The sequence below is a fragment of the Ammospiza nelsoni genome, chromosome 7 (assembly GCF_027579445.1).
Source record: "Ammospiza nelsoni isolate bAmmNel1 chromosome 7, bAmmNel1.pri, whole genome shotgun sequence".
Taxonomy (NCBI): Eukaryota; Metazoa; Chordata; class Aves; order Passeriformes; family Passerellidae; genus Ammospiza; species Ammospiza nelsoni.
This window is the reverse complement of record NC_080639.1, coordinates 29,648,810-29,676,520: the sequence shown is the minus strand read 5'-3', so window position 1 is coordinate 29,676,520 and position 27,711 is coordinate 29,648,810. Positions and strand designations below refer to the sequence as shown.

The window sequence follows — 27,711 nt, the reverse complement described above, 5'->3', positions numbered from 1 at the left end:
TTCAACGTATTTTGGCTTCCACTCCATAAAGATTCTTTGCTCCTATTAGCTGATAATTTTAAGTAGGCACTACATGTATTTCTGGCAAATAGAGCCCACATATGAACAAAGCTAGAGGATTCATTCGTTTTTCAGTGTCCTAAAAGCTATCTGAAAAGAAAAAGGTACACACTGTGTACTTGCATTTCCATTATATCCATTAGTGGTAATAAGATTATCCTGCCCACAGGCTGGAATCTCTGTTGACAGCAGCCATAATCCCAAGAGCATTAATACTATTGCTGAGAGAAGGTCAGTGATTAGCCTGGCTGTTTCTCAGGGCCCCAGCTCGTGCTGGTGTGAACTGCAGGCCATGATAATCCTTCAGTGATCGGTGCTGAAGGCCAGGGGATCCTCTGTGCTGCCATGAACAAATCCTGAGAAGTGTAGAGGTAGAATTGTACATTGCAGCAAAGGGAAACAATAGTGCTGAAGCCTTGAGCATTCAGATTCTGATTTCACCTAAATCCTGTACATGAGATGTCCCACCTTCAGAGGTGTATGACCTATAGAAAACTGTGTGCAAAAAGACCTGAATTAAAGCCTGGTAGGAGTCCCAGTTTTTGAACTCTCCTATGTAAGACTTGTTAACTGGAATGGCAGAGTATCTCTAAACATGGTATTCATTCAAAAGTTCTTGCAGATCAGTATAGAATATTACTTGATGCTAAGAGATTTTAATTTCAGAATGGAATGGTTGTGCCGGAATATTTAATAAATTGTGCTAGAATATTTAGTAAATTGTTGCTATTTGTGGTGGCTCATATATTGTAAAAACATTTTATGGAAATAGTTCTATATTTTCAGGGGAAAATTTGGACAAGTCTTCAGGCTTGTTGAAAAGAAGAATGGAAAAGTTTGGGCAGGAAAATTTTTCAAAGCATATTCTGCTAAGGAAAAAGAAAACATAAGGGAAGAAATCAGCATCATGAACTGCCTACATCATCCAAAACTTGTCCAATGTGTAGATGCCTTTGAAGAAAAAGCCAACATCGTTATGGTTTTGGAAATGTAAGTATGAAGCAGAGCACACTGACAAAATTAATAATGTTGAAAATAGTTGTGTGTACAAAAGTAGCAACTTAAAGACACAAGACTGTCAAACCCTTCAGGATTTGCAGAGCCTGGATGGTTTTCAGATCTTGCAAGTTTTTCCAATTATTTATCCGACTTGTTTAAATTGTGTTAGTGAATCTGTGTTAATATTTTAAAAATCAGTCACAATCTGCTGTAACAATTGTTACTGTCTAGTTTGCTTGTTTCGTAAAGTACATTTGGCGGGGTTTTGCAGCTTTACTCTTATTGTCCATTTGGGAGAGGTGACAACAAAATTAGCTGCATTTTGGACTTTCATTTAGAATCTAAAATGTGTTTAAGGTGAACTTTAGGAAATTCTAAACTTGTGTTGAGCAGTCTTCACAAACAATAATGACCAGCATGAGCAATATTTATATCATCTATAGTGCACCTGCTTAGTCTAAATCCCATACTTGTGGCAGTACCAACTGGAAAGAAAATTAAATCCTCATGTTTTTCCCAAAAATTTACTTTAGTTACAGTTCTGCTGCCATATTTACTTCATGTACTCTCTGATGCAAGGAGAAGCAGGTTTTTTTTTTTGCTGGCTGGAAGTTCTAAGTAAGATATAAATTGTTTGAGGCAAAAGAGACTATATGTCTATTTTGCTTCCTTGGCACTTGCTTAGATTATGTGCAAACTACTCCTGCACTGGCATATTTCAGAGATGGGATTTTACAGCCCTGGAACTTATGTGCAGGAAGGTGTTTTTATTTTTAAATTGAGCAGTTGAGCAAACTGCCGATAGTAAGGGAAGGGAACCCTAACTAGCTTGGAACTGAGAGCTGGCAGACCTAATGGAAAACAGGGAGATGTAGAAAGTCTGGAATAGCATATGGCTTTATATTCCATTAGTTCCCCCCTGACAGCAAAGGGGGTTTACTCTTTAAAAATACAGAAACCTGCAATCAAATTTGAAGTAGTTTTGTCACCCAGCCTCAGTAGGATGTGGTTTTAGTTTGGGGTGAACGCCTTCTCTGGTTTTTCAGCCCCCCAACATTTCCACTGTGTGGAGCAGCAGCAGAGCAGTGAGGAGCTGTGTGGCATGGCCTCTCTACTGCCATGTTACCCAGCTGCACAATCCCAGCCCAGCAGCTGCACCTGTAGTGATAAAGAGCCTCCAAGGGATCAATTCTGCTGTAGCTGTCAATATAATATTTCTTAGCATATCAAAGAAGTTGTGGGAAATAGCTTTAAAAGTTCTTACAATGGAAGCTGTTTGTTTCATTTCCATCAGAGTTTAAATGCATGGATTTCAAATAAATCAAGCTCACTTGCTATCAGTCTGTTTTAGATCAGATTTTAGCAGTGACTGGCATTTAGGAATCCCCCTTCTACTCAAATTGATGAGAAGCACCCTTTGATTTTTCTTCCTGTTATTTATTGTAAATTGTTCATTTTAATTTTATTCCCATACCTTTCCTGGAACCTTTTAAACTTCATACTCTCTCCTTTTAATATTTCTCATTACACTATTTTATATGGTTTGATTTCATATTCAAAATAAAATCAGACTTTTTATTATTACTTTTAAATTAAACACTATAATGATATGCTCTTGCCTGGAAACCATTACACCTAACATTTACTGGAAGTCAGAGGTAAATCTCAGGCATTTCCTTTTCAAATATAGGAACATATTGGTTCCACCATAAAAATCTCAGTTGAAAAAGTAAATCTGAAAATAGTAGCATGTTGTCACTTTAATTCAGCACTGAGGGCTAAGTGCCTCAAAGTTTTATATACTTCAGATAGTCAGTTTATTTTGACATAGAACAGAAGGAGATTATTGTGTTGCAAATTAAGATTATTGGAGCAAAATGTCAGCACTAGGTTCTATCATTTGATGTGATTTAGGCTAGTACAAATTAATCGGGTTTTTTATTTTTTTCTAAGGTAGATTTTTAAAAATGCACTTGAGTATTTGCCTAGGTTACTCCAAGGTAGATTCTTCTCACTGTTCCTACTGGACCAAAACCTTAGATGAGTATTCTGTGATTCCATAGATAAGAATATTTTCCTATATGACTCATGTAGAGAAGACTGAAAAGAGGAGAATCCAGAAAAAAAATAGAGATTTGGATTCTGAACTAGTTGTGACTGAACAAAGCCAACTTCTCCTCCTGTGTATGTGTAGAATCTCATTCACATTGATTTTATTCAGCTTCTTAACCTGGCAAAAATGAAATTGGATTTGGCTCCTGATATAAATGCAAGAGTATTCACCCCATAAATGCATTGCAGTTTAATCTACCATTGCTATCAGGGTGTTGAGAACTCCCATGGTAAAAACAGCAGGCAGGTGTATAAACAGTGGTTTATTTACAAAAATATACTAAAAAGTGGGCCTTGAGATAATGGTACAATTTCTGAAAAGTGTTCCCTTTAGGGATCTGGGAAGGGTGGCACTTTTATAGTAAAAATAAGTCGTCACTATCTGCATTAAACAGTGAGAAACAACTGGTGCATTTTAGTACAAGGATGATTATCATTTGGAGTTGCAGAGTAGTCCACATACAAACATTTTTCCTGCAGATGTTTTCATAAACACCCATACTGGTTAATGCCTTAGCAAAGCAACAACACACTAGATCCCCTGCATGTTTATTCAACAGGTCTGGCAATGCTATTGCTTTATGTTACAAATGTGCTCTAATCCAACATAACCTCGCAGTTTGTCAGGCACATGCTCTTCTTACTATTTTCATATTCATAGGAAACCACAAATGCATTTCTAATTACATATTTTCTGAAATTTTGTAGCCAAAGCAAGAAATGCATCCAGAACTTCAGATGTTTCCAATTCAGTTTGGTTCATGAGGGATATAATCATGTATCTGGCAACCTGCAGGCATGGCAAGGCCGCCTTTCAGCTGCGTGTTTTCCTTCTGTAACTGCAATGTGCAATTGCATTTGGCAATAACCATGAACCCTGCAAAATATTAAACCATATAAAGACCATGGTGTGTTTAATTTCTAAAAGCAAAGCTGCTCTTCACTGTGTGCTCCTTTCTTTATGGGTCATTCACCCGCAGAAAGAAAAAAGTATTTCCCATCTTTGGATGCAGGCAGATAAACCAGTTGAGTGATTAATCAAAATTTAAAAAACAAAGTAAAATCAACAAAAAATTCCAAAGAAACAAAACAAAACACAACACAAACTCAAACAAAAACAGAATGAAAAAGCCTACCATACCCAGAAAGCCACAATTTAAATTATGCTTTATTAAATCTAGGTTAAAAATGTCCCACTTCAGTTGCACGAACAGTTCAATCCAGGAGGTGCTACCCTGGAAAGAACAATTATTTCACATCCTAAATTAGCATTAAAATGGAATTGACCTACAAGGAGTGTGATCAGGGCTCAGCTAAAAATACCAACACTTTAGAAAGTGTTGTGGGTTATATCCTTCTCCTGTCATGGCTGAGGAGGAAATTCCCTCTGAGCTCACTTGGGTCAGTAATTTACCCTTTGAGCTTTGCATTCCAGTTAACCATAACATCGGAATTCTTCCTCCTTCAGCCTTAGTCACTCTCCATCTCTCTTCCTGAATTTTTGCTCATCTCTTTGCAGTTTTGTCCTCTTTCCCTGGGACCCATTTCATGTATTTTAGTTTTATTTCTACATTATGTTATCTGCACTTGTGCACTGCTGGCTCACAGGAGGGAAGGGAGAAATGGGAAGTGTATGCTCAGAGTTGGGAGCAGTGCTAGGAGCACGTGTCTGCAGGGTGGCAGTCACAGAGCACACACTCCACTGTCACCTGCAGGTGACACAGTCCCAGAGGCAGGATGCAAACCCCTCCTGCCTGGAATAACAACAGTGGTGTCTCACAGTCCTCACCTGCAACACGGATTCAGAACAGAAAACATCTATTGATTTATACCACACAAAGAGGGGATTCTTCCCACGTGACCCTTTTATCTATGGAAGATGCCATTAAAAAACACAGATTGCATCCTAAAGTGACTGCTGTGCTGCAAGCTGGAGCTCTCTGTATTGCTGTAAAAAGAAAGCCTGATTATTCCCCAAATGAACATGTTACAGAAGTCTCTTTTTATTCTGTCTTTCATAGGGTTTCTGGAGGAGAGCTCTTTGAACGGATCATTGATGAAGACTTTGAACTGACAGAGAGAGAGTGCATTAAATACATGAAGCAGATTTCAGAAGGAGTTCAATACATTCATAAGCAGGGTATTGTTCACTTGGATCTGAAGCCAGAAAATATTATGTGTGTCAACAAGACTGGTACCAGCATCAAACTCATTGACTTTGGTCTCGCAAGGAGATTAGGTAATGAATCTCTGCCCATTTCAGTATCACAAGGGAGAGGGCAGGACAAGCAGTAATTCATTCACTCTCTATTATATAGAGAGTAAATACATGTTTCCTATAAATATTTCTGGGTTTAGGAAAAATAGAAAAGGGAAAAGAAGACATTCAAGAATGAGAGTAGGGCACCTCAGCTTTAAGAGGAGTTTGCAGTGGGGTTTACAGAATGTATGTGTTTCCACAGCAGGATATCCCTGTAGATTCCACCTAAAATACACAGTAATACTAATATTAAAAAATATTTACATTTGGTACCATAAAGCACTAACTCTCTAACTAAATACTTCATGAATACTACAAATCCTTGAAACTTTTTTTAACAGCAGAAATCAAGGCGATGCTCTAGAAGTTTTTCAGATAATTACAGTAATTTTACATTTTCCTGCCATTTTTATTATTTCTTATCTTAAACAGCAGGATATTGTCATACATGTTAAACATAAGAGGAATTTTATAAAGAGCTGTGTAATAGCAGTACTTGAAAATAATGCAACAAGGGGAAATTCCATTTTACAAGCCCTTCCTCTTCCTACGCTGCTTTTTAGCTGCTTTCCATCATTCATTTTGGTCTAAGCTTCCAACATGATCTGCAACTTGATAGCCAAAGACCTCCAGAGGTTCTTGTCTTCATATTGTTCAGCTCTAAAAAGCATCCCTTCAGTGTTAAACAATACCAACATCCCACACTGACCTTTTTTCATCTTGTATTTTCTCAAAAGAAATAAAAATCATTGCAGGAATTAGAAGGAAGAACAATAGTTTATGAACCTGTTACACTGGGAGAGCTGAGATTTGTGGCTGTCCTGACATTAATTGATTGGGAAAACTTACATGAATTCCTACTCTCTATGTAATGGGGTCCACAGCTGGATTCTTGCTTGAAATCTTTTGCCTTCCCTCTTTGAAAAAGTATTAATTTAAAAATTTTTAGTACTTATTTAAAAATAAATAATGATTTTTCAGAGAGTACAAGTGAAATACTACCAACTACCTTTTGTTATCTGCCTAAATGCAGCTCATCCTACTTCTTTTAACACTTAAGTAACAGACTACTGCAATCCCAACAATATAGCTTTACTAAAACAAACTGGAACTGCTATGTTGAATGAATAAGGGAAAAGAAGTCTGCTTTGAAGAATTTTAGATGATGTTCTGCTCCAATAGTGTATTAAATGAATCTTGGTCACATGGCCACTAAGATGTTTATTTTATTTATTTTATTTACTGCCGTTTCTGTTCCTTCACCAATATAGAGCCAGTAGAGTTCTGGGAACATGAACTGATTTAGTTCTTGTTCAGAAAACAGATGAACAGTTAACTAAGTTCCAGTGCTGCTATTTTTGTGTGAGAGGTGTGGGAAAGATTTCAGCCCATGATGTTCCAGCTGTCAGCCTGAAAACTGTACATTTACTGTGGCACTGAGTGGATTTCATCAACAAGAGATATAAAGTAAACATGGAATGGCCTTTTTATAGAAACTTCTTCAGCTACCTTTTTAACTTCAGAGCACAGTGGAACCCACATTTAGCAAACAGAAGATGCTGTTTTCAGCAGCCTGTTCACATCCACCAGCTTTCCCACTTTTCTGGTAATCTTGTGGCATCACAGTGCAGCCACGGCTGACAGCAGCTTGTGAGCTGTACTGCCATAGGTAGGAAATCTCTGAACTCCAGATAACTTCTCTCAGTGTAGAAGGATGACAGCTGTGGGCACTAATGCTGATTCTGATTTTACAGTACTGTGCATTCATTTGGCTTAATATGCTGCTAATTCTTGTCAGGTTCCATTGTAGGTATTTGCTATTCATCAGCCTGCCATTCTGGGTAACTCCATCATGGGTGGCATTCCCTAGGAAGGGAAAAGTCCTTTCCATTCAATGCCCAGCAAGCAGAAGCACTGTTTTAATTGCAAAAAACAACTGTAACATGTCAGTTCCATGAGCAGAAAGCAACTTATACTGTTTCATTTGCTTACAAAAATAGCTAAAAACACTTCACTAATACCTGCTTCTTGCCAGTTGTCTTATGTGGTGCACTGAGGGCACATTCCTCCTCCTTGTGTTCCTTCAAGCTTTGTGACTTTGAAATTGGCTGTCAAATTCACTTTGACATTGATAGATGTGGGATTGGAGCCCTCATCCTACAGACCTGACCCTGACTGAGCAGAAACTGCTCAGCCAAGGGATTGCTGAAGGGAGCAGTGGCTGATTCTGCACTTCAACTTCTGAGATTTAACTTTTTTTAACTAATGCAAACTAGTGCCTCTAAATATTCAGTGTTTTCATCAGCTTTAAAGATATTAGGATCAGCTCCTGCTGCAGTCATCTCCTGCAGCTAATTAGTTCCCTTGCACTGTCAGGAAATACCAAAGCTGCAGTGGGATATTTTCCTGACCTTTTTTGGTGTGCTGAGGAACACATGTAGAAAATTGTTTAAGATAAACTTCTTAAGGAGAAAGAGAATGGTTTTTGAGTACTGTAAAGATATATTTTTTAACCAGCTGATTATATACAGTGTCAGCAACAGTTTCCAGCTAGCTTGTCAGCTTTCTATCTGAACTAAGGGATATCCAAACACAGATCTTACTTGTGTACTAAGCTTGTAAACAACTGGGTAAAGACTTGACATATTGCTGCATATAAAGGGTCTTACTCTTTTCTTTTCTTTTTTCTTTTATACACAAAAAATGCTGTGTCAGTTGTTTCACGCTGTATGCTTGCACTCAAATGCCATGTTTTCAAAAAAACCCCACATTTCTCTGACCTGTGGGCAGCACATTTTATACATCAGCCTTTTGCATACACAGTTGCTCATGGTAGTTTACACAGTGCACAGAAAAGCCTCCAAACTTGGATGTGAAAATCTGAGCCTGAGATTTAGATTATCATGATGAAGCTTTTAGAAAACAGATTCATTGTGATAAATTTTAAAATGAAGGCAGATGGGAAAATGGGATCTTGGACTTTCTGCTGGCACTTCAAAAGGGAAGGTGATCTCTGAGTCCTCATTGCCACTGTGGAGAGCACATTGCCCTTCTTTCAGGCTAAGTTACTTTAGATGCCATGTTAGAAAAAGTATCATACCTTTTGCAGTAAGAAAACTCTGGTTATGTGACTGTAGGGATATTGTGCAATACTTTTTGAATGTGCTTTTTAAAGGATAGTCAGAGAGCAGGAGGGTCTTGATGTTGGTGAATTTGCATGGAAGGTTCTGAGTAATTTCCTGCACCTACTTCCAGGCATCTTTCTCTCTGCTTCTGTCTCTAAAAATGGTGGGAGCAGGGAAAATGTATTAAAATGAAGTTTCTGCAAATAATTTACTATAACCATATCTGACCAGAGCAAAAAAAAGGTGTCATAGCATTTAAAATGGGAAACTGGCACAACTGCAAGTGAATTGTTGTGGTTGTGCTCCATAGTTGCCTCAAGCATGGTGCTCAATCATTAGGCAAGTTATTAACCCTATAGATGTTTCAGATTCCATTTGGTAAGCTGGGGATTTGGGTGCCTCAAAAGAGCACCAGCTCAGGTGTTTGACTGCATTTCATGAAATGCCTTAAGAGCTTTCAATGGAGCTAAGTTTGGGAGTGGAGTCTGTACTGGGATCAGTATTTATGTTGTAAAACTTCGTAAATTAAGTTCTGGTAAATAAAAATATTCTGTTCAGATTCTGTTTTGTGGACAAGTTGCTTTTTTTGCAGACTCTTCAGAACTTTGACTTGGTGGCTGTTTGAGGATTTTCTAGCTTTTCTCTTGATTGCACAGCTGCAGATCCCTGTACTCCTGGTAACCTTAACAGGAGCAGGACTGGAATGTGTTACATCTGTTTGCCTTCCCATCCATATCTGTTTTGTTTAGATGGTAATCTCTTTGGGAGAGCAGTGGTTCCTCACTAGGACATTCTACTGTGCCTAATCTGGCTGCTGCTCTTGCACAAAAGATAAACCTAATGCAATCTCACTTAAGGCATACACTGATGGTTCAGGCAGACATGCAGACTGGACACGAGTTTCTCAACCAAAATCCAAGCCTGTTTCAAGTCAGACACAACTTATATTCTGACATTATTATATTTTTACAATGCAATTCTATTACTGGAATGTGGGGTTTTTTTCCTCCCCAGTCCGTAAACTATTCCTTAGTTTTCTTTTTTCCTGACCTTGCTTATTCTTTTCTTCTTCCCATCAGATTTAGAACAAGCACTGATAAAAATGAGCCCACTGAGATTTGCCTAAGAATTTTTAGCTTAATGACTCTGTGTTTCACACTATGTTGGAGGGTAGACACATCACTCACTTGCACACTGGCAGCATAATCTGGCAGCACTTGGTTATGAACAGGTTTTTCTCTTACCTCCATCACTGTATTTTCCAGCAGGGCAATGCTGGTGGGTCAACACAAGAAGAATGTCAAGCCAGTTCATGCCTCATGACCTTATTCTTTCAGTTCATATTGGAAGCAGTGGCTTCACTGTAGATCATGTTAAAAGCATCCACAGAGTGTTTAAGCAGAGCAGATCTAGAATACCTGTGCTACAGGCCAGCTGAACAGGAGTTTGCAGCAGCTGGTGACTGGCAGCTGGTGATTTGTGCTTCCCCTTGACCACAGGTGTGCTTGTAGGCAGCCTGGTTTTGACAGCATGCCCAAGTCCAGCTTTACCTGTGGGTAATGATCTGACTGGTGCACATCATCTGCCCCTTCTTTTGTTTTACTGTTGGCCTCACTTCAAATTTAAAAGCATGCAACCCACTATTGATTTTCTTTCCTGTTTATACTAGAAGAAAATGTATTGTATTGAAATAATTATTTCCTACTGTTACAATTTTATCATGACTGTTTCTTTTTACCACAACATGCAGAGCCCCAAGCTTTGATAAATGTTCAATAATTTGTGAAAACTGTCGTTTCTTTCTGACACTGGAGTGCTGCAGTTCTCTTGTGCAACTGCTAAAGGGATGGAGGCTCAAACACTTTTTTACTTCAGGACACACAATCTGAATTAAGTACTGATGTCTCTCCTTTTTCATGGATTTGGTCTTGTGGAAGCTCCTTGCAATAGGAACCTTCTTATGTGCCTTATACAGTGCTGTGTGTGCTTGAGGATGCTTAATAAATAATTCTTCATTGCTAGACATATATCAGCTAAGAAAACAGCAATCCAGGCATCATTTATTTCTTCTGATATGGATCTTTAATGAAACCACAAATATTAGGGCAAATCTGGTTTTCCAGTTACTGGGCAATAACTGGTTTTTGAAAGTTTCCATGCAGCAGTTAATGGTTTTCTCTTTCATTCTTCACAGAAAATGCAGGCTCTCTGAAAGTTCTCTTTGGGACACCTGAGTTTGTGGCTCCAGAAGTTATAAACTATGAACCTATTGGATATGAAACAGATATGTGGAGTATAGGAGTTATCTGCTACATTTTGTGAGTACTTTTCTATTCTTCTTCCTTTAAATTCACAAATCCTGACAGTTGCTGAACATACAAAATTTTCATCAACTTCTGAAGTTTTCAGGCCTTTTTTATTCTAATTAGCAGCTCCAGCATGTTTAATAAAACTTTGCTGCTCTCTGAAGGGTGCAGTTGGTAAACTGCAGAACAGGCAGTTCTGGAAATTCAACTATTTGATGTTGTATCTCTTACATCATAAATCAGCAGCGCTCCATCTCATTTAAAAAGACAATGTGACTGTTTTATTATTAACTTTGAACAATTTTTCCTTTCCAGATGTTAAAAGAATTATTTGAGGATGCACTAATAACCAATAATTTCCATTATTTATTCCATGAGAGAAAACTTTTGCAAAATTTTGGGGTCTCGTGGGACACACTGAAGTACCCCAGCATTGCCATATCTGTTCACAGTGCATTTTAATTTATTACCAAGCACAAGCCACTGTATAAGTACATTTTATAAGCAACATGGATTAAGCTCATTGCAACACTTTAGCAGATCACAGAATCACAGAATCACAGAAATTCTAGGTTGGAAGAGACCTTTAAGATCATCGAGTCCAACCCATGTTCTAACACCTCAGCTAGATCATGGCACCAAGTGCCACATCCAGTCTTTTTTTAAACTCTTCGAGGGATGGTGACTCTACCACCTCCCTGGGTAGATGATTCCAGTATTTGACCACTCTTTCTGTAAAATACTTCCTCCTTAATTCTAGCCTGTATCTCCCTTGACACAGCTTGAGACTGTGTCCTCTTGTTCTGTCTGTTGTTGCCCGGAGAAAGAGACCGACCCCCAGCTCACCACAGATGGTTGGCTGCAGCTCTTGGTTACATATTTGAGTATTAGATTTGATTTTTATATATTATTTGATGCAGCATGTTTATAAACATCAGTGAATCTAGAGAAATGTATATGGAAATAGTATCTCCTTGCCTAGGCCAGCAAGTGGTTTTCTTCCAGCAGTGATTTTACACATTCAATGCCATATAAACAAGTGAAAAGAGAAGGTTTGTTTGGAGCATGGTTCTTTCTCCCTTGTTCCAGCTTCAGTAGTAAGTCAGTGGCAAATCTGCTTTGCATTGGTTCTTTTAAAAGACTCCTCTCTATGCCTTTCTTCCTTTATTAAAGAGTGGTATCCTGCTCCTTGACCTGGCAATGCACAGTTGTTTGCCTCGCTTTTACTCAGTTGTTCTCTACTCCTGCTTCTCTCATGAGCCTGCACTTGTTCCGGCTCTTCTCATTCCCAAACCAAGCTACACAATTTCCTTACTTGGCCTATGCAAAAGCGACCACATCAACTCTCTCTTGCTCCCAGCAAAGCCTCGGAATATTTCTGTTATCTTCAATTTCAGATGCGAAGTGTACTCCATGCCTCAAGGTCGCTTTGCTCTGCCAGTTTATTTACAGGACTTCTATTTTCCATTCACTCCCAAGCACTTCTCTCTAGATCTGGAAAGCTGCTTTGGACGGTTCCGTGGCTGCAGTCAGGCAGCCCACCCAGGCAGCAGCGCGGGGTCAAACGCCCGTGCCCCGGGACGGGAGCGGGCTGGGCGGGCGGCACCGGGAATCGCTCGGTGCGGGCACCGGGAACCGCTCGGTGCGGACACCGGGAACCGCTGGGTGCGGACACCGGGAACCGCTGGGTGCGGACACCGGGAACCGCTCGGTGCGGGCACCGGGAACCGCTCGGTGCGGACACCGGGAACCGCTGGGTGCGGGCACCGGGAATCGCTCGGTGCGGACACCGGGAACCGCTCGGTGCGGACACCGGGAATCGCTCGGTGCGGGCGGCACCGGGAACCGCTCGGTGCGGGCCCCGGGAATCGCTCGGTGCGGGCCCCGGGAATCGCTCGGTGCTGGCGGCACCGGGAACCGCTCGGTGCGGGCCCCGGGAATCGCTCGGTGCGGGCCCCGGGAATCGCTCGGTGCTGCAGCGCCGCCTGCAGCCCGCCCGGCCCCGCCCGCATTTCGGGGAGCCGCTCGTCCTTCGGGGCCGCTCGGTGTTTGTTATCAGCGCCCCTGGCGGGTTCCCGTGCGCTCCCGGTGAGAGCAGCGAGGCACCCGCCGGGGCTGGCACCGAGCGCTCGGGGAATGCAGCCCGGGCTGCCGCTGCAGGGCGGCGCTGCTGGGGAGCAGCGGCATCCCCTGAGACAAAGCGAACGGAACGGGGGGAAAAGGTGACCTGTCCTGCCAAAGACCTGTCTGCTTCTTCCCAGTGCCAAGCAGGGTATTTGGATGCTGCACCCTTCAGCTGATGGGGTTGGGTGGCGTTACACTCATTCGGCTGATTGGATATGCCCTGAGAAATATGTTATGAAATAACTTGTTTGGTGAGGTATATTTAAGATCATTTAACCCGTCATGAGGGGAAATCTACATTACCCAAAAACAATGAAGAATATTTCTTTTGATGCATTGCTTTTGCCACCGTAGTGATTAGCAGTGATAATCAGCTTTTGTCTTTCTTGCCATAAGAATAAAGTAATAGAAGTTAGGGAAGACCCATGAGTCATCACTTGGACTTCACCTCTCCACCCCAGACTATTCCCAATCTCTTAACTTTCTTACAGCCCAGCTATTTTCACAGACTGACAAGAATGAGCCATTACCAAAATGACCTATCACATCATCATTACAGAATGTAAATGAAAGTCAACGAGAACTGCATCTCTCTTTAGTTGCAGCTCTGCTTTCCCATTTTGATTTTAAGCTCAGAGCTACCAAATCTCGTGCCTGAAGTGCAAGACACACTCACTTGGTGTCTACTTCACACAGTGAGACATCACTGTGCCCATCACCTGGGCATGTGCATCCCCTCTCCCCTTGCCGTGGGAGTGGGCCCATGCAGGCAGAGCAGAGCCCTGGATGTAAGGGCAGCTCTGCTAGAGGCAGCTGATGGCCCAGAGCTGCTGTGCCCACCCTCTGTCCCAAGGGAACAGCAGGGAGCACACACAGCATCACTTGACATAACACCTGCCTGAAAAGTGACTGTGTTTCCATGATGTGCTGCACAACAATGAATACAAACTGGCTTTAGCAGAGAGCTGCTAACGTGATCTCTGTGAGTGAAGGGTCTTCCCTGCAGTGGAATAAATGGTTGGGTTGTAATCTTAAGTAGGAAGCAGGGTGACAGCACTCCTCCAAGACCCTGCGGCAAAACCTCCCCCCAGCCCTCTGCTTTGCAGATGTAAGTACAGATACTGCACTCCCTGCTGGGATACTGCATCTGTCTTCCTTATGGCAAGACTGATTTAATTCCATCCTACAGTTCATAGGTTCCCTTTCCACATTTCTAAACTACATATTAAATCCTTTTTATCTTCCTGGATAACTTATTCAGTCCTGTCTCTTCATCTGTCTTTGTTCTTCCTTAAATTTCCGTTTGTATTCTCTACCTCATGTTTTTATCTTCCACTTTTATCTTGTACTCTGTCCTGTTCTGCATCACAGTGCTGTTCCACATACTTAAGTTGATCTATTGCCTTTGAAATAACAGGCCACAAATATTATAGCTTGTGTATATCATCTCCATTTATGTCTATTTCAATGTTTCTTTCTGCATTTACAATAATCTGTATCTAATGAAGGTTAAACCTCCTGAATTCTTTCCAGCTCTTTTTGTTCCCTTTTTTCTTCTGGGCATTGCTGAATTTACATGTTTTTTTCTATTTCTAGTTTTTTTCTGATGATCAATTTGGATAGTCATTGTTCTGAATATTTAGTAATCTGAAACAATTTCTAGTTTTTGTTTCAAAACAATTTTCAGTCTAAGGTTTCAGCACTGCATGGGTGTACATTGAATGTGGGGGTTGCCCTTTTCCTTCTGGCACCAAAGGATCCAAGTAGTTTCAGGGAGGAATTGTCTGTGGCTGATTCAAACCCCTGCTTGTGTTCCAATGAGGAACACATTGCTTTATCAGTGCCAGGCTGTGTTTATCTTTTCAGCATAGTGGATTTCTGTCAATTAATATTTTTAATATACTTTATCTTAGGCTGTGTTTTAATATCACATTTGATCTTGCTGCATACTCTTTCCCTTCAGCACCTTCCTAACAGCACACACCCCGATTCTTCAAACATTCTCTTTCCCTTTTATCCATTGTGTCGTTCATCACTGCTCTTCCCCCTCCCTTGTTTGGCAGTTTGGGTTGGTTGAAAGATCTTTCAGCATCGTTCATCTTTTGGGTGTGCTGGCTTGGAACCTGGATAAAGCAAGGCTTATACTCAGCTCTATATCATGTTAAAAATTTACACCTCTTTATATTAAAGATGGGAGAGCACTCCTTGTTCTTTCCTTAAACCAAGTTAGGAAGGCTTTAATGTCAGACTGTACCGCTCAAAAGAAAATGTTTTATTTTGTTCAGTGGCACTGGCAAACTGTGGTTCCTCATTAATCCACTGGGCATGTAAAACAAGGAGGAGAACAGCAATAACACCCTGGCTTCAGCCATGAGCTGTCTTCCTTTACATGGACTTAGGGAGGACCTCCTCTTCCAGGGAGGACCAGAGTGGGCTAAGTGTCCCATGGATCAGTCCCTGACAAAATATCCTCAGACTATTTGTTTGCTGTAGTTCACTTGAAAAAGAATTAATTCTCTGCATGATCTCCAGGGTGCAGGTGTCATCCTCCCAGGCTTATTTGACATGCCCTGCACAGGTTTATCAGAAGTGCCAGCAGTCCCAGGGAGTTGGAGCTGAAAGCAATGCTTGCAGAGGAATGCTCACAGTCTGACTCTTTAGACAAGCAGCAAAGCCATCTTCCCTGGATTAGTGGGAGTCTTAATGCAAAGATTTCGAGTTGAAATGCCATGGTGTTTGTTACAGAAGCAATGAAATCTGCATCCACATTGGACCCTTTTCATCGTAACATTTCTAAGCCTGCACTCAGAGCTTTGTTAGAACAGACCAATAAATGTTAAGGAACTCCTAGAGGATAAAATATATTTCTTCTTTATTTAGAAGTGGAAACTGTGAAAGACTTTCTAAACAAATGGTTCTTAACATGCCAGGAAGATGCCTGGTAAAGTAACTGGAAAAATGTTTTCAGTAAACAGCCTGCTGCTTCACAGTGTAAGCTCAGAGTTAATTTTCTGGAGCAGTAGCTCATCTTTATCACTTCAGCATTCCAAAAAGAAATTGTTTCCATTATCTGTCAAAAGAGTTGCTGGACCATTATTACTTTAAATGGCTATTAAGAAATGAACAGCCAAGACTTCGGTCAGTGAAATCTGTGCTAGAGATAAAAATTGCTGGCTATAATCTACAGTAGTTCCTGGATTTTGTTTTCTGACTAGACAAGGATCTAGTTTTCCTTAGAAGTATTTCCACAACAAGCAACTGATTCACAGTGCAAAACTGTAGTAGAGAGAGAAAATTATTTTAGCTTTGTAAATCTGCAACAGCACATTCAGAAATATGAAAATAGGTTCATTGAAATATGAAAATAGGTTCATTGAAATGTTTGAATGGGCACTGTTATACTGGTGTTCAGAAATGACAAAGTGAGTGGAGGCTTAACTGAGAGAGATCCACCTGGTAATTTAACAAATGCAAGGGATAGAGCAATCCTACCAAAGCATTTAAAATTTTATCAGATAATTCTGTAGTACAGTTCTAAAATATTTTTTAAAAATACACAAAAACAAAAACAACAACCAAAGAATTTTTTTCCTTCTCAAATCTTCTCACCCTTAATTCATCCTCACCCTTCAAAAGCTGTGTGGGACATGCAGCACAAGTGCTGCCTCTTACAGCCCCACAGAGCAGTGGTGTTTCTACATGAAGCAATGCCCCTGTACCTAAAGCAGATTTTTTAGTATGCACAAGTTCTCTCACTACTGCAGCTTTAACCTCTGGAAATAGCCCAAAATCTTGTCCAATGTGGTGCAAGAGCTGCACAGCACTATTTGTGGTAATACTGTGCAGAGGTCACCTCTGGCATTCTTCAATCAAGTGTTGAAGGGAAATGTGATTTTTATTGCTCCGGCCCAAGTGTGGGCACGGAGCTTAACTGGATGAAGAGAAAATGTACATCCCCTCTTTTGACAATGAGCTAAAGGAATACTTCACAGACCTGTCATTGTGTGAGCTGCTGGCTTGGCTGAGACTGTTGTTCTTACCACAAGGTAAAAACGAGACAAACCAGCAATGTGTGGAACCCAAAATCAGAACTGTGGTCTGTAGAGATTTATCACTAGTTAAAACACGATGGAGAAGACTGACATTGTCATAACTGACAAAAGTTCAGATGTTGGAGAGGAGGTGGGTTTAAGGCCCTGCAGGAATGCTCTGTGACTCCGGGACAGAGATTCCCGTGAGGGCTGCAGGGGGTGCGGGCAGAGCAGAGCCCGCGCTGCCCGCAGCTGTGCCAGCTCTGCAGTGCTCTCCTGCCAGGCACAAACCTTCTCCTCCTGTAAAGCAAGCATCAAACACGGGGAACAGTCCTGTAAAAAGGCTTTGTGGAGGCATTTCTGGTACGTTCATCTTTCAGCTTTTGGTAACCTGTGCCTGTTATATCTTCATACATGGGTTTATGCCACATTACCCATTTACAAAGTCAGGATTCACTGCTGCATTCGAGTGCACCACATATAATGGAAAGTAAGACAGCAAATACATTCAGTTCTGATTTACCTTGTTCTGCCTGAGAATAAACAAACCTTTTATCTTCAGCTCATGTATTATTACTAAGAAGCTTCTGAAGTACACACATAAGATTCTAGAGTCTGCTGTACTGCACACAACTTCCAGAAATGGTAAAAGATTTAGTGTCTGCTCTGTGTGAGACTTCAAAGAGTGTGCGTTTCTGCTTTGCTTATAAAATAAAATGCTTGGGAACAAATCAGATGTTGAATGTAATAAGAGCCTAAAAAGAAGCAAAATAACTTTGAAGGAGATCATTCCATTATTAATCTCACTTTATTTGACCCCAATCTTTTTTAAGCAGTCTGTTCTGTAATATTCTCTGGCACCATGATATTCATATAGTATTATTTCCATGTAGTGTTTTCAAAACCCTAATAAGTTACACTTATTTTTCTATATTTAAAAGAATGGAGTAGTACTGGTTAACACAATTGTGCAGAGAAATCAAATAAAGTCTGTAAAAATTCATGAAGAATAGGTTATTCTGCAAATTACATGCCAGGAGGACCTGGAAAAGTGAATAACTTGTAGTTCTAGGGAATAAGCAACCTTTCACCTTTAAGTTTTTACTGAAAGTGGGATATGTACAGGCATCAAAAATATCCAGATGCACAGTGTAATAAAGGGTAATGCTCGACTGAAAAAAGAGACTGCAAAAATGACACCATGATGTTCTGTAATTGCCTTTCACTGGCAATTTATCAGTTATATTGTATAAAAAGCCTTGGAAGCTCAACTTAGGTTATAGGAGAGCATTATTTCCATTTCACACATCATCATGACTGATGGAGAACATAAAGACCAAATTGCTTGTGCATGCATCTGCATAACTCCACAGCCTGCAGTGATGCAGCATTGCTTTATCTGTTTGTATAAGTCAGGGTGGGTTTGTTTACAAAATAGCCTTGTGGATTTCATTATTTCATTATGCATCTTTCTTCTTGGGGTCTTTTTGCAGGAGTGAATGAAATAAAATGTACAAAAACCCCCTTGGTTTGACAGTAAATGCAGCAAAATCACCCTGAAATTAGATGATCTCTAATCCCTTCCAACCCTAACAATTCCGTGATTCTGAGGAAATGTCAGGGGGCAAAAAAAGATATTCCACCGAATTTGGTGTGAAAAATCTAGTCTTAGTTACGCAGAACTAGACAAGTCATTTACTAAACTACTTTTCTCCAATTTCACCCATTTCTAATTCTCTTCAAAAATGTCTTGGGAAAAGAGAAGGAAACAAGAAAAATGTACCTTTCTGTCCTTCCCATAGGACTATCTGTAGTTAGTTTTGAGTCCTTTTAAATTTAACTTAGTTTTTAAAGCAAGCTTTTATTAGTAAAGAAGTGCAGAGCACAGGAGATGTCACACGCGATTTAAACTCGCTCGCTCCTCCGGTAATTTGCAAATTGACGCGGTTTGTTCTGTGTCTGTGTCTGCTCCGTCCCCAGGGTCAGCGGACTCTCTCCTTTCATGGGAGACAACGACAACGAAACCCTCGCCAATGTCACCTCAGCAACGTGGGACTTCGATGATGAGGCTTTCGATGAAATCTCTGACGATGCCAAGGACTTTATCAGCAATCTACTGAAGAAAGACATGAAGTAAAGGCTGGATTTACTTGCTGCACTTTGTGTGTTTGCATTGAGCCGGAGGTGCCTGTCGTGTTTCCCCGCTGTGCATCTCCCCAGGGCCGCAGCACCTCTGGCCATACTTTATAAGGAGCTGTGCGTGCCCATGTGCAGCTCTGGATTTCACTCGCAGGGTGCAGGGGCTCAATGGAGCTTTGGAGCTCTTTGTGCTCTTCCCTCCCCTCGGGCGAGGTGCACTCGGGGCTTTTGTGTGGCCACTCTGACCCCCTCTCTTTCGTGACACACATTCCTGCGTGACACGTGACACGTTCTGTCTTGTCTGAATGGGTTGCAGTTCTGCCTTGTGTCGCTTTTAAGTGTGGTACCTCTGAGTAGGCAGCTTCCCTATAAATGTAGTAATTGGGCAAGAAAAAAAAAATCAGAGTTGGAAACTCTGTTTGCAGAATGAGTCAATGAAAGGAAACATACTTCTTCCAATGAGTTTGCAAGTGGATGGATGGAGAACAGAGGGTTATTTACATGTGCACCCTGAGCAAAGTGAAGAATAGGTGGCAAGAGATTTGGACATTTCTGTTCTGTGAGATGTTCAGGAGACTCTTAAGTGCTGGGATGGGGAAATCTCTGTAGATGAAGGAAAGGAGATCTGGGACAGGGTTCTGGCAGCATGAAGCAGCTGAATCACTGCCATTGTGGCTCTGCTGTATATGTTCCTTGCCTAAAACAAATGGCTTTTCCTGCTTTGTTTTATAATGTTTTATTAACACTTAAAAATACAAAATTTTCTCTCAAAAAGATCTACAGAAATTGTGAAAGTGAGTTTAAGAAGTTAGAATGGCGGGGAAAGCAAAACCATGTGATCTTTGTTGCTAAATTTAGGAAACACAAAAATCAGCTTCCAGAAAAGAGAAAAAAAAATGTTACCGTAGGTAGGTTCCTCTCTCGTTATTGACAACACTGACTGGTCTTTTTATACAAAAACAGGAGTCGCTTAAATTGTACTCAATGTCTTCAGCATCCCTGGCTGCAAAAAGACACCAAAAACATGGAAGCCAAGAAACTTTCCAAAGATAGGATGAAGAAATATATGGCCAGAAGAAAATGGCAGGTAATGAAGAGGACATGGAATTGGGCTGGATATCCTAATTTTTAATGTTTATGATTCTGGGGAACACATCACACAGGGGGTTCCTGCTGCTGTGGAAGCTGCAGCGTGGCCAGGGTGGGAATGCAGGACAGCAGGTCTGGTTCCTGCAGCTGGGCAGGAGGAGGGTGCACAGCTGCACATGGATTACACAGGATGATCCCATTTCAGGCTGCTGAAAGGCAGGAGCTCAAGTATAGTTTTTGCTACTCTTCTGGGTTTCTCTCTCTCTTCCCATGCCACTGAGAGCTGGAGGATTGTGTAATTCCTAACAAACCTGAACAGTACAGGTAAAACTTGCCTGCCTGGCCTTCCTAAAGGTACCTTAATTTATGGCAGTTTAATTCTACTAAGGCTAGAGTTCTGTCTTGTTGGAACCTCCCTAGCTTCCCATGCATTCAATCAGACTGGTTTTCTGTAACATATTCAGTCTCCCTATCTTCTTTTTTCCTAATGCTGGAACTGAGTAGCAGGTCCATCTGTGCCACACTGATAGCTACAGGAATTGCTGTGTGAAATCCTGGGGCCTTTTGAGTAGCCTATGAAATACTAACTTGTGTAGGTCTACCTTATACTCCCTCTTACATTCTACTCCTTTCTCGAAGCTCATGCAATACAAGTGTCTGTATTAAATAAAATATGCTCAAACTACTGCCCTCATAGTTTGAGCATATTTTAGTAGCCTGGTGGTTGATCCTGGGTCCTGTCAGAAGTCTGCTCCCATCATGCAGATGGTGCTTTCTCATTCATTTTCTATCAGCTCGTTATCCATGCTGGATGAAATTCAGCCCAGCCCAGCCCAGCAGGCAGTGGAGGGAGGCGTTCCCCACCAGAGTTCAGTCCCAGTTACACAGGACAGGGCTTCTCTGCTGGCCCTCCTCTCGCACAGTGCTTTTTATCCTCAGCTAACAGAGACATTCATTTAGGTATGAGTTCATCAGGGGAAGTTTATATCTGCAACTAAATTTGGTAATTCAGTCCAGCCTGCTCTGTCTCTCCTAGAACAACTGAGCTATATATAAGCAGTTTGTCCACCAATTCCAGTGAGGTTTGCAGAGATCCCAGATAATTTGTCCGAAGCACGATTGTTGCAGAAAATCACATGCCTGTTGGACTGGATTGATCAGAAGCCTTTTCTGTTATGTCTTAGAAAACAGGCCATGCTGTCAGAGCAATAGGAAGACTGTCATCCATGGCAATGATTTCTGGTATGAGTGGGAGGAAGGCCTCTGGGAGCTCACCTACAAGCCCTATAAATGCTGACAAAGCAGACAATGAAGGTAAGGATTTTTTTCTGTCCCATATTTTCACCTGTCTCTGAATCAATCCTACTAAAACCTTTAGCAAATTGCTAGAGACCAATTGAATTGGATATTACTGTGCTCTCTCTCTCTCTCTTTTTTTATCTTCCTATTTTTTAAAGAAATCTGTCAAAAATTCACTGTCCTTATATTGTCCTGCTAGTCTAAATGTCACAGTATAAGCCCAGGCAGTAAACCCTTTTCTTTTTAAAGCCAAAGAATTAAGGCAGGTTTGTCAGCTGCACTTTCTCTGGGTTTGGGAATGCATGTTTATACAAAGATGACAGTGATGTATTGCCTTCTCATGCAAGCAAGCAATGAAGTATTAACACTTGCTGTAACCATGGCACACACCCTGCCCTAACCATGCTCCTCAGACAGGGCATTTAAGGAAATGTCTATGTTACTCCCATAGGTCCCCAGATGAAATGTGAATTAGTGGTGTGTAACAGTCAGATGTTACAGTTCAGCAGTGCAAATGTTTGACACTGATAAAAATCAAGCAATTTTGACAAATCCACATAGACCGTGGGCCTGATACAAGTGGGGCTCGTTTATCCCTCTGCCTAGCAAAAGTCCAGCTTTGGTTAGAAACAAATTCAAGGGAAAAATACTGAGGATTTGCAGCATTGGCCTTGAACATCCTTTTTTTTTCTATTTATGGCCTGAATCCTTTTCCAGCTGCAAAAGATTGGCACAAAGCTAAGCAGCCAACGTCCTTGCTGTCCCGTTAGTCTGACAGAATTAAGTGAAATAAAAGGTGCTTTCATTACCATCTGGTAATTAAAAACTAAAATACATCTTTTGAGAATATGCCCTGTAATATTGTTCACTACCTCTTTGCTCTCCTCCAGATGCTTTCCTCGAAGAAGCTGAAGACAGGCCCCATGTAAAGCCATATTTTACTAAAAAAATCCTTGACTTGGAAGTTGTGGAAGGAAGTGCTGCTAGATTTGACTGCAAAATTGAAGGTATTTGAATAAGCATGTCTATTTCTTTCTCTTCTTCCTTGTCAACTTTCTGCACTGGGTAATTGTTTTACTTTTTCAATTTTTACTTCTGTATTATTGTTGAGTTGGTGCCATTTCACTTTACCAGTATCCGCACAAATGTGTTGCAATAACAGAAATTATTTGGAGCTTGTTCTGTACTTGCCTTAGAACAGAAGTCTCCAGGAGTCCACGTGTGAATCACTAATTAAGAATAGCAAGTGAGAACTATAATTTGATTTTTGAGGGAACAGTAAGAGCAAGATGCAAAGTAGAAGCATAAATTCCAATAGTATACTCTTAGAGAGTGCCAGCCAGACACCAAGAATTAGTAGGAGGTCAGTTGTCTGAAAGGACAGACCAGATCAGGTCACCTCAAGATAACTTTAAGCCATACATACATTTCATTAAAGGCAAAAAAGTCCCTAACTGCATATGCATAAGAAGTAAAGATAGTATTCTTGTGCTGGTCACATAAATCACATCTAGAAAATACTGTTCTGTTGCTTGGGGGTTTCTAACTTATGAGTTCAGGAAAGAAACCTCAGACTGGAATATGCAAAGTATAATGAGAAGACACATAAGGAGTGTGAGCATGATCAGCCCAAGAGTCTGAAGGCCAAGAGCACTGGCACTTCTGCAATGAGATTGAACCTTGTGTGTCTCAGCTGTGAACAGAAACTAGAAATTCAGAAAGAAGAGCTGTGAAAACAAAATGGGTGGGGTCAGTACCATCCTGCATGCGTGCAAGTAAATTTATAATCTTAAAATGAGGAAATCAGAAACTGCCTCATCGACTTTCTGCTTGCTCCTCTGCTCTCAATCTTTCCCTGCCTGGGTTTCCTATCTCACAGTGGAGATGTGAGGATGGATTATTATTGCTGATGGGTGCTCACTGTGGGGGGTACGTGCACAAGTACTACGTGGAATAAAACAGATGGATGTACCACGGCTGATGTTCCAAACTTTGCAGTGTATTGCTGCAATGTTCACTCTGCTTTAGGGATTCCTGCACTTTATTTCTGCTCAGTGGGGAGTTATTCTCCCCTGGGACTTATCCTCCCCTCCCAGTCCAGAACTTGGCTGAGATCACAAACCTTCAATTTGTTACAGCAGCCAAGAGTACTGTATAAGGGATTGTTCTGCAGCAGGCGTTGTACAGCCTGCTCCGAGGCTTAGCAGAGCCATTTGCTTCACAAAGGGCTCTGAAACTCCTCTTGAGATGCACAATCAAAATGCTTTTCTTAGACTTCCTCACTTACCCTAACAAATACAGAGAAAGGGAGTGCAATGTTCAAGACAGGCTGGATTTTAAGGAGCAGATTAAGAAGAGGAAGATTCAGAATAAGCATAGCAAAGCAACATGAGAAAGGTATTAAATTGTAAACCCAAACCAGTTTACCCTTGAAATTATAAATCTCGGTGCTGGGAGCTGTTGTCTCCGGAGAAGCTGCAGTGTAACGTGAGCCTCAGATGCACTGTCAGGAGTTCCCTGCTGGCTGATGGCTACAGCACACAAAACACTGTCTGCAAGCACTGCTCAGGGACTGGAAGGAGGAATCCAGCGAGTACCGCAGTGCTCACGAGAAGTTTTTGCTATTTGTAAAAAACAGTTTCAGGTAAATGTGAAGTAAAAAAGCCTCACATCATCTACATTTATTTTCCATAGAAGTCAATGAAATATTTGTCTATCAACACATAGGCACGTCCCCACACGGGAATTAGAGCGCGAGGTAATTAGTGCTGAGTTAATGCTCGTTCATTGCAGTGCTGTTCTCTCTCTGCTCTCGCAGGCTATCCCGACCCTGAGGTGATGTGGTTCAAGGACGATCAGCCTGTCAAGGAGTCCCGTCACTTCCAGATAGATTACGACGAGGAAGGGAACTGTTCTTTGACTATTTCTGAAGTGTGTGGGGACGATGATGCCAAATACACCTGCAAAGCTGTTAACAGCCTTGGGGAAGCCACGTGCACCGCAGAGCTCCTTGTGGAAACAATGGCAGAAGGAGAGGGAGAAGGAGAAGAAGGTGAAGAGGAGGAAGAATGAAACAAGGCTAAAATAAAATATATTTAAAGACTCTCCTTATAAGGCTCAGAAAACCAAGTTATCAAAAGCACCTTGTGTGAAACGTAGGTCTTTGGGGGGTTGTTTTTTCAGCATGATCAGTTGATACCTGTTAGCTTTATGTATGGGCATTATTTCCAACCAGCAGGCTTTTTAAGTTGCTAGCATGATTGGATTGACTTTAAGCAAGCCATCAACTAAGTTGCCCAAGCTACTTTTAAAATCACATGTATGGAAACTAAGTTATATTCTGAACATCTTAAAGAAAAATAGTCTATTTACTGAGCTCATTGCTCTTTGCCATCACTTTTCTCAGCCAAAACCGCAGCTAAGTTGGCTCCTCAAGATCTACTTTAAAGGAATTGTTGGCCAGACATGCAGTGAATCTCTCCAGTGCTGAGGAATAGGCTGAGCTGCATCTTCTCTAAGGGAAGGTTTGACACAGCCAGCATTGCAATTTGTATGTTGGCATGGTTCATTTCTTGTTTCCTTTAAGCAGAGTCTCACAGACCAAACTTCAAACATTTTCACTGCCTCTGACAGTGAGCTGTTAGTGCCCTTGTATTTCTGGCAAGCATTAAACATCCAGGTGGCTTCCTGAGATACTCCTGATCTTGCTTTTAGCCAGCTGATCCCACTTTGTCATCTTTCCCTTATGGAGCCTGTCACTTCAGTGCAGTTGCAGCTGCCTACTTAAGAAACAGACTGAAAACACAAAGACTGAGAATATTTTCTGTGTTTCTGGTCAGTCTGATAAAGACTTACGATTCATATATATGCTGCTGTGAAAAAACAGGTTATTGCACAATCGGTGATTTCTCTGTGCATGTCTGTGAATGGAATTCCAGGTTAGTTAAAGTTTTACTTGCATTTATTTGGCAATTGCAAAACAGATTTCAACTGATGATAAGCTGGAAACTCCCACAGATTTTTTGAGTAGCCAAAAAGATAGTAGCCTGGATTACAAACTCCTCTATTCTTAGCAATTTCCAAAGAATCTTAACCTATATAGGACCTATTTCTACCTTATGAGCTTGACTGTCTTGTTTTTGTCTTGAACCTGCACCAGTAAGGCTGTTGCGTTTTTTAAAAACGCAGAAAAAACAAAAAAAATCCAAACCCCATTTTTTTCTCAGAAATGGTTAACGCACTCAGACTTAGTAACTTTGCTTTCCTTTCACAGTATTGGCACTTTTTAATTTTTTTTTTTTGTTGTTCAGAGGTAATATCAGAGGCTGCAAGGTGATTATGCATAATCCAAAACCAGTGTGTCTTATACCTATGTATCATTCCAAAAGTGATTCTTTTTCTTTTCCACTTTTTGTGTGCAAAGTGCAACCATTTGCATTTCAAAGGTTACCTCTTCAAAAAAAAAAAAGACATTACCTTAAATCCTCACCATTAAGTAGTCAGTGTACTTTAATACAGGTGTGTACATTACCAACCTTAGGTTGTTTGATATTACCTAGTTGTGTATGTTTCATATGATTTGCTCTTCTGCATTCAAAGCTCAACTAATGTGGGTGACACAACGGTTTGTAACTGCTTTACTCTTTGTTGCTAAGTTCAGATTGCCAGCATGCCTTTCTTTTCAATTGATAAAAACCTCTTGTTATACTAAACACAGTATTGCCACAACTCCTTATACAGAAAGGTTTTGAATCTGATTTAGAGCATACAGAGCTTTCCTCACTTTTTTTTTTTTTTAATGTTTTAGGCAACGGGGTGTATTTTATACCTTAATAAAAATATGCTAATGTTCTCCCTGTTTGTTAAACCATCAGAATTGCAAAGATGAGACCGCTACGGCTGTAGTTACTCACGGTTCCTAAATAAATACTACCACAAAGCACACTCCTCGTATGCTCTATTGCAGCGTCACCGCGTCCACCTTGGCCAGGCCTCTCCTCCTGCCCCTCAGGTGGCCACAATAGAGCCTCCCTGATGTCTGTGGTGCTGCTGCCCTTCTCCTGCCCTGGCTGGTGCTGAGTGGAGGCTGCTCTGCCCCAGTGCCACCAGCTGCAGCCCGGGGCTGGCACTCGTGGCCTCGTGCTCTGCCGCGTCCCCAGTGTCACCACAGGCCTCCATGGGAATGTGGATGGGGCACCAGGGTGGCTCTGGGCTTGTTTCACAGTTGGGAACTCCCATATGGTGGGGAAACATAGAGTTCTGGAAGACTGTGGGAGGAAGAGAGAAAAAAATCAGGGAAGACTCAATGTAGATACTGACTTACACCAATGTTTCTAAAAACTCTAAAAGAGATTAGCACAAATCTGCTTGTGCTGCCTTTATTCAGACTTCTGCTGTCACGCAGCCCACATCACCACAGGCCGTGCAGGACCACGCAGACTCTCCTTAAAGCAAAGATTGTGCAAACACCCTGCTTGTAGCAACATGCTTCTTGAGCAAATCCTCAGCCCTTCCAAGAGCCATCTCAGTAGGTGTGCCCCACTGTCTCGTGACTGTACTGGCTTTGTTCAGTGACTGTACCTGGCTGTGTTCAGTGACTGCTGGTGTCCTAGTGCAGGGAGGCACCTGCCTGAAACAGGAAAAGCCCTGGCTCTGCTGGGCTGCCCTGTGGGCACAGCAAGGTCTGTGGGTGCACTGGGTATCAAAGCCCACAGACTCAGAATTGCTGTTCCTGCACAGATCTTCCCTTCCCTCTCCTCCTTCACTACTCCTTTTGTGTTCCACAGGTTATAACCTGCCTATTTTTCATTTGCCCCAAGGATATTCCAAGGGGTTTACCATCTCCCTCTAGCTTCCTATTAACATCCATTCTATTCTGCAGGAAACAATGACCTCCACTTCCAAAATTATGTGACATGCATCTGATTCAGCTCTGAACAATTGACTGCAAGCTGTATTTGACCTTGAATTTTTTGCTTTGTTTGATGAATAGAATTCCATTTCCACTGAAGAAAGATATTTTATGTACTTGAAACTCTGTCTCATTTTGCCAGCCGTGGTTTAATAAAAGGCATTATCTCTTTCTATAAACCTTCCCTTGCTTGTATAATGTTTGCAGAAGTCCAGTCTTGGGGTGTCATAGGGCTGAAACCCCAATAGCAGAGGTT

The 27,711-nt window shown here is 41.3% G+C and overlaps 1 protein-coding gene across 2 annotated transcripts in view; it reads left to right on the top strand.

Moving 5' to 3' along the window:
• Window positions 1-26,488, top strand: part of MYLK (myosin light chain kinase) — a 195,367-nt gene extending 168,879 nt beyond the window's left edge. Inside the window, exons 25-32 of one of the 2 annotated variants that reach the window (XM_059475797.1) lie at window positions 847-1,050; window positions 5,193-5,410; window positions 10,751-10,874; window positions 18,998-19,150; window positions 20,120-20,243; window positions 21,430-21,559; window positions 22,435-22,551; window positions 24,363-26,488. In XM_059475797.1, the coding sequence (XP_059331780.1) occupies window positions 847-1,050; window positions 5,193-5,410; window positions 10,751-10,874; window positions 18,998-19,150; window positions 20,120-20,243; window positions 21,430-21,559; window positions 22,435-22,551; window positions 24,363-24,616 (1,324 nt within the window). In that variant the 3' untranslated portion in view covers window positions 24,617-26,488. Of the gene's footprint in view, window positions 1-846; window positions 1,051-5,192; window positions 5,411-10,750; window positions 10,875-18,997; window positions 19,151-20,119; window positions 20,244-21,088; window positions 21,206-21,429; window positions 21,560-22,434; window positions 22,552-24,362 lie in introns of those variants that run through there. The other variant, XM_059475798.1, reaches the window with a different exon arrangement.
• The last annotated feature ends 1,223 nt before the right edge of the window (window positions 26,489-27,711 follow it).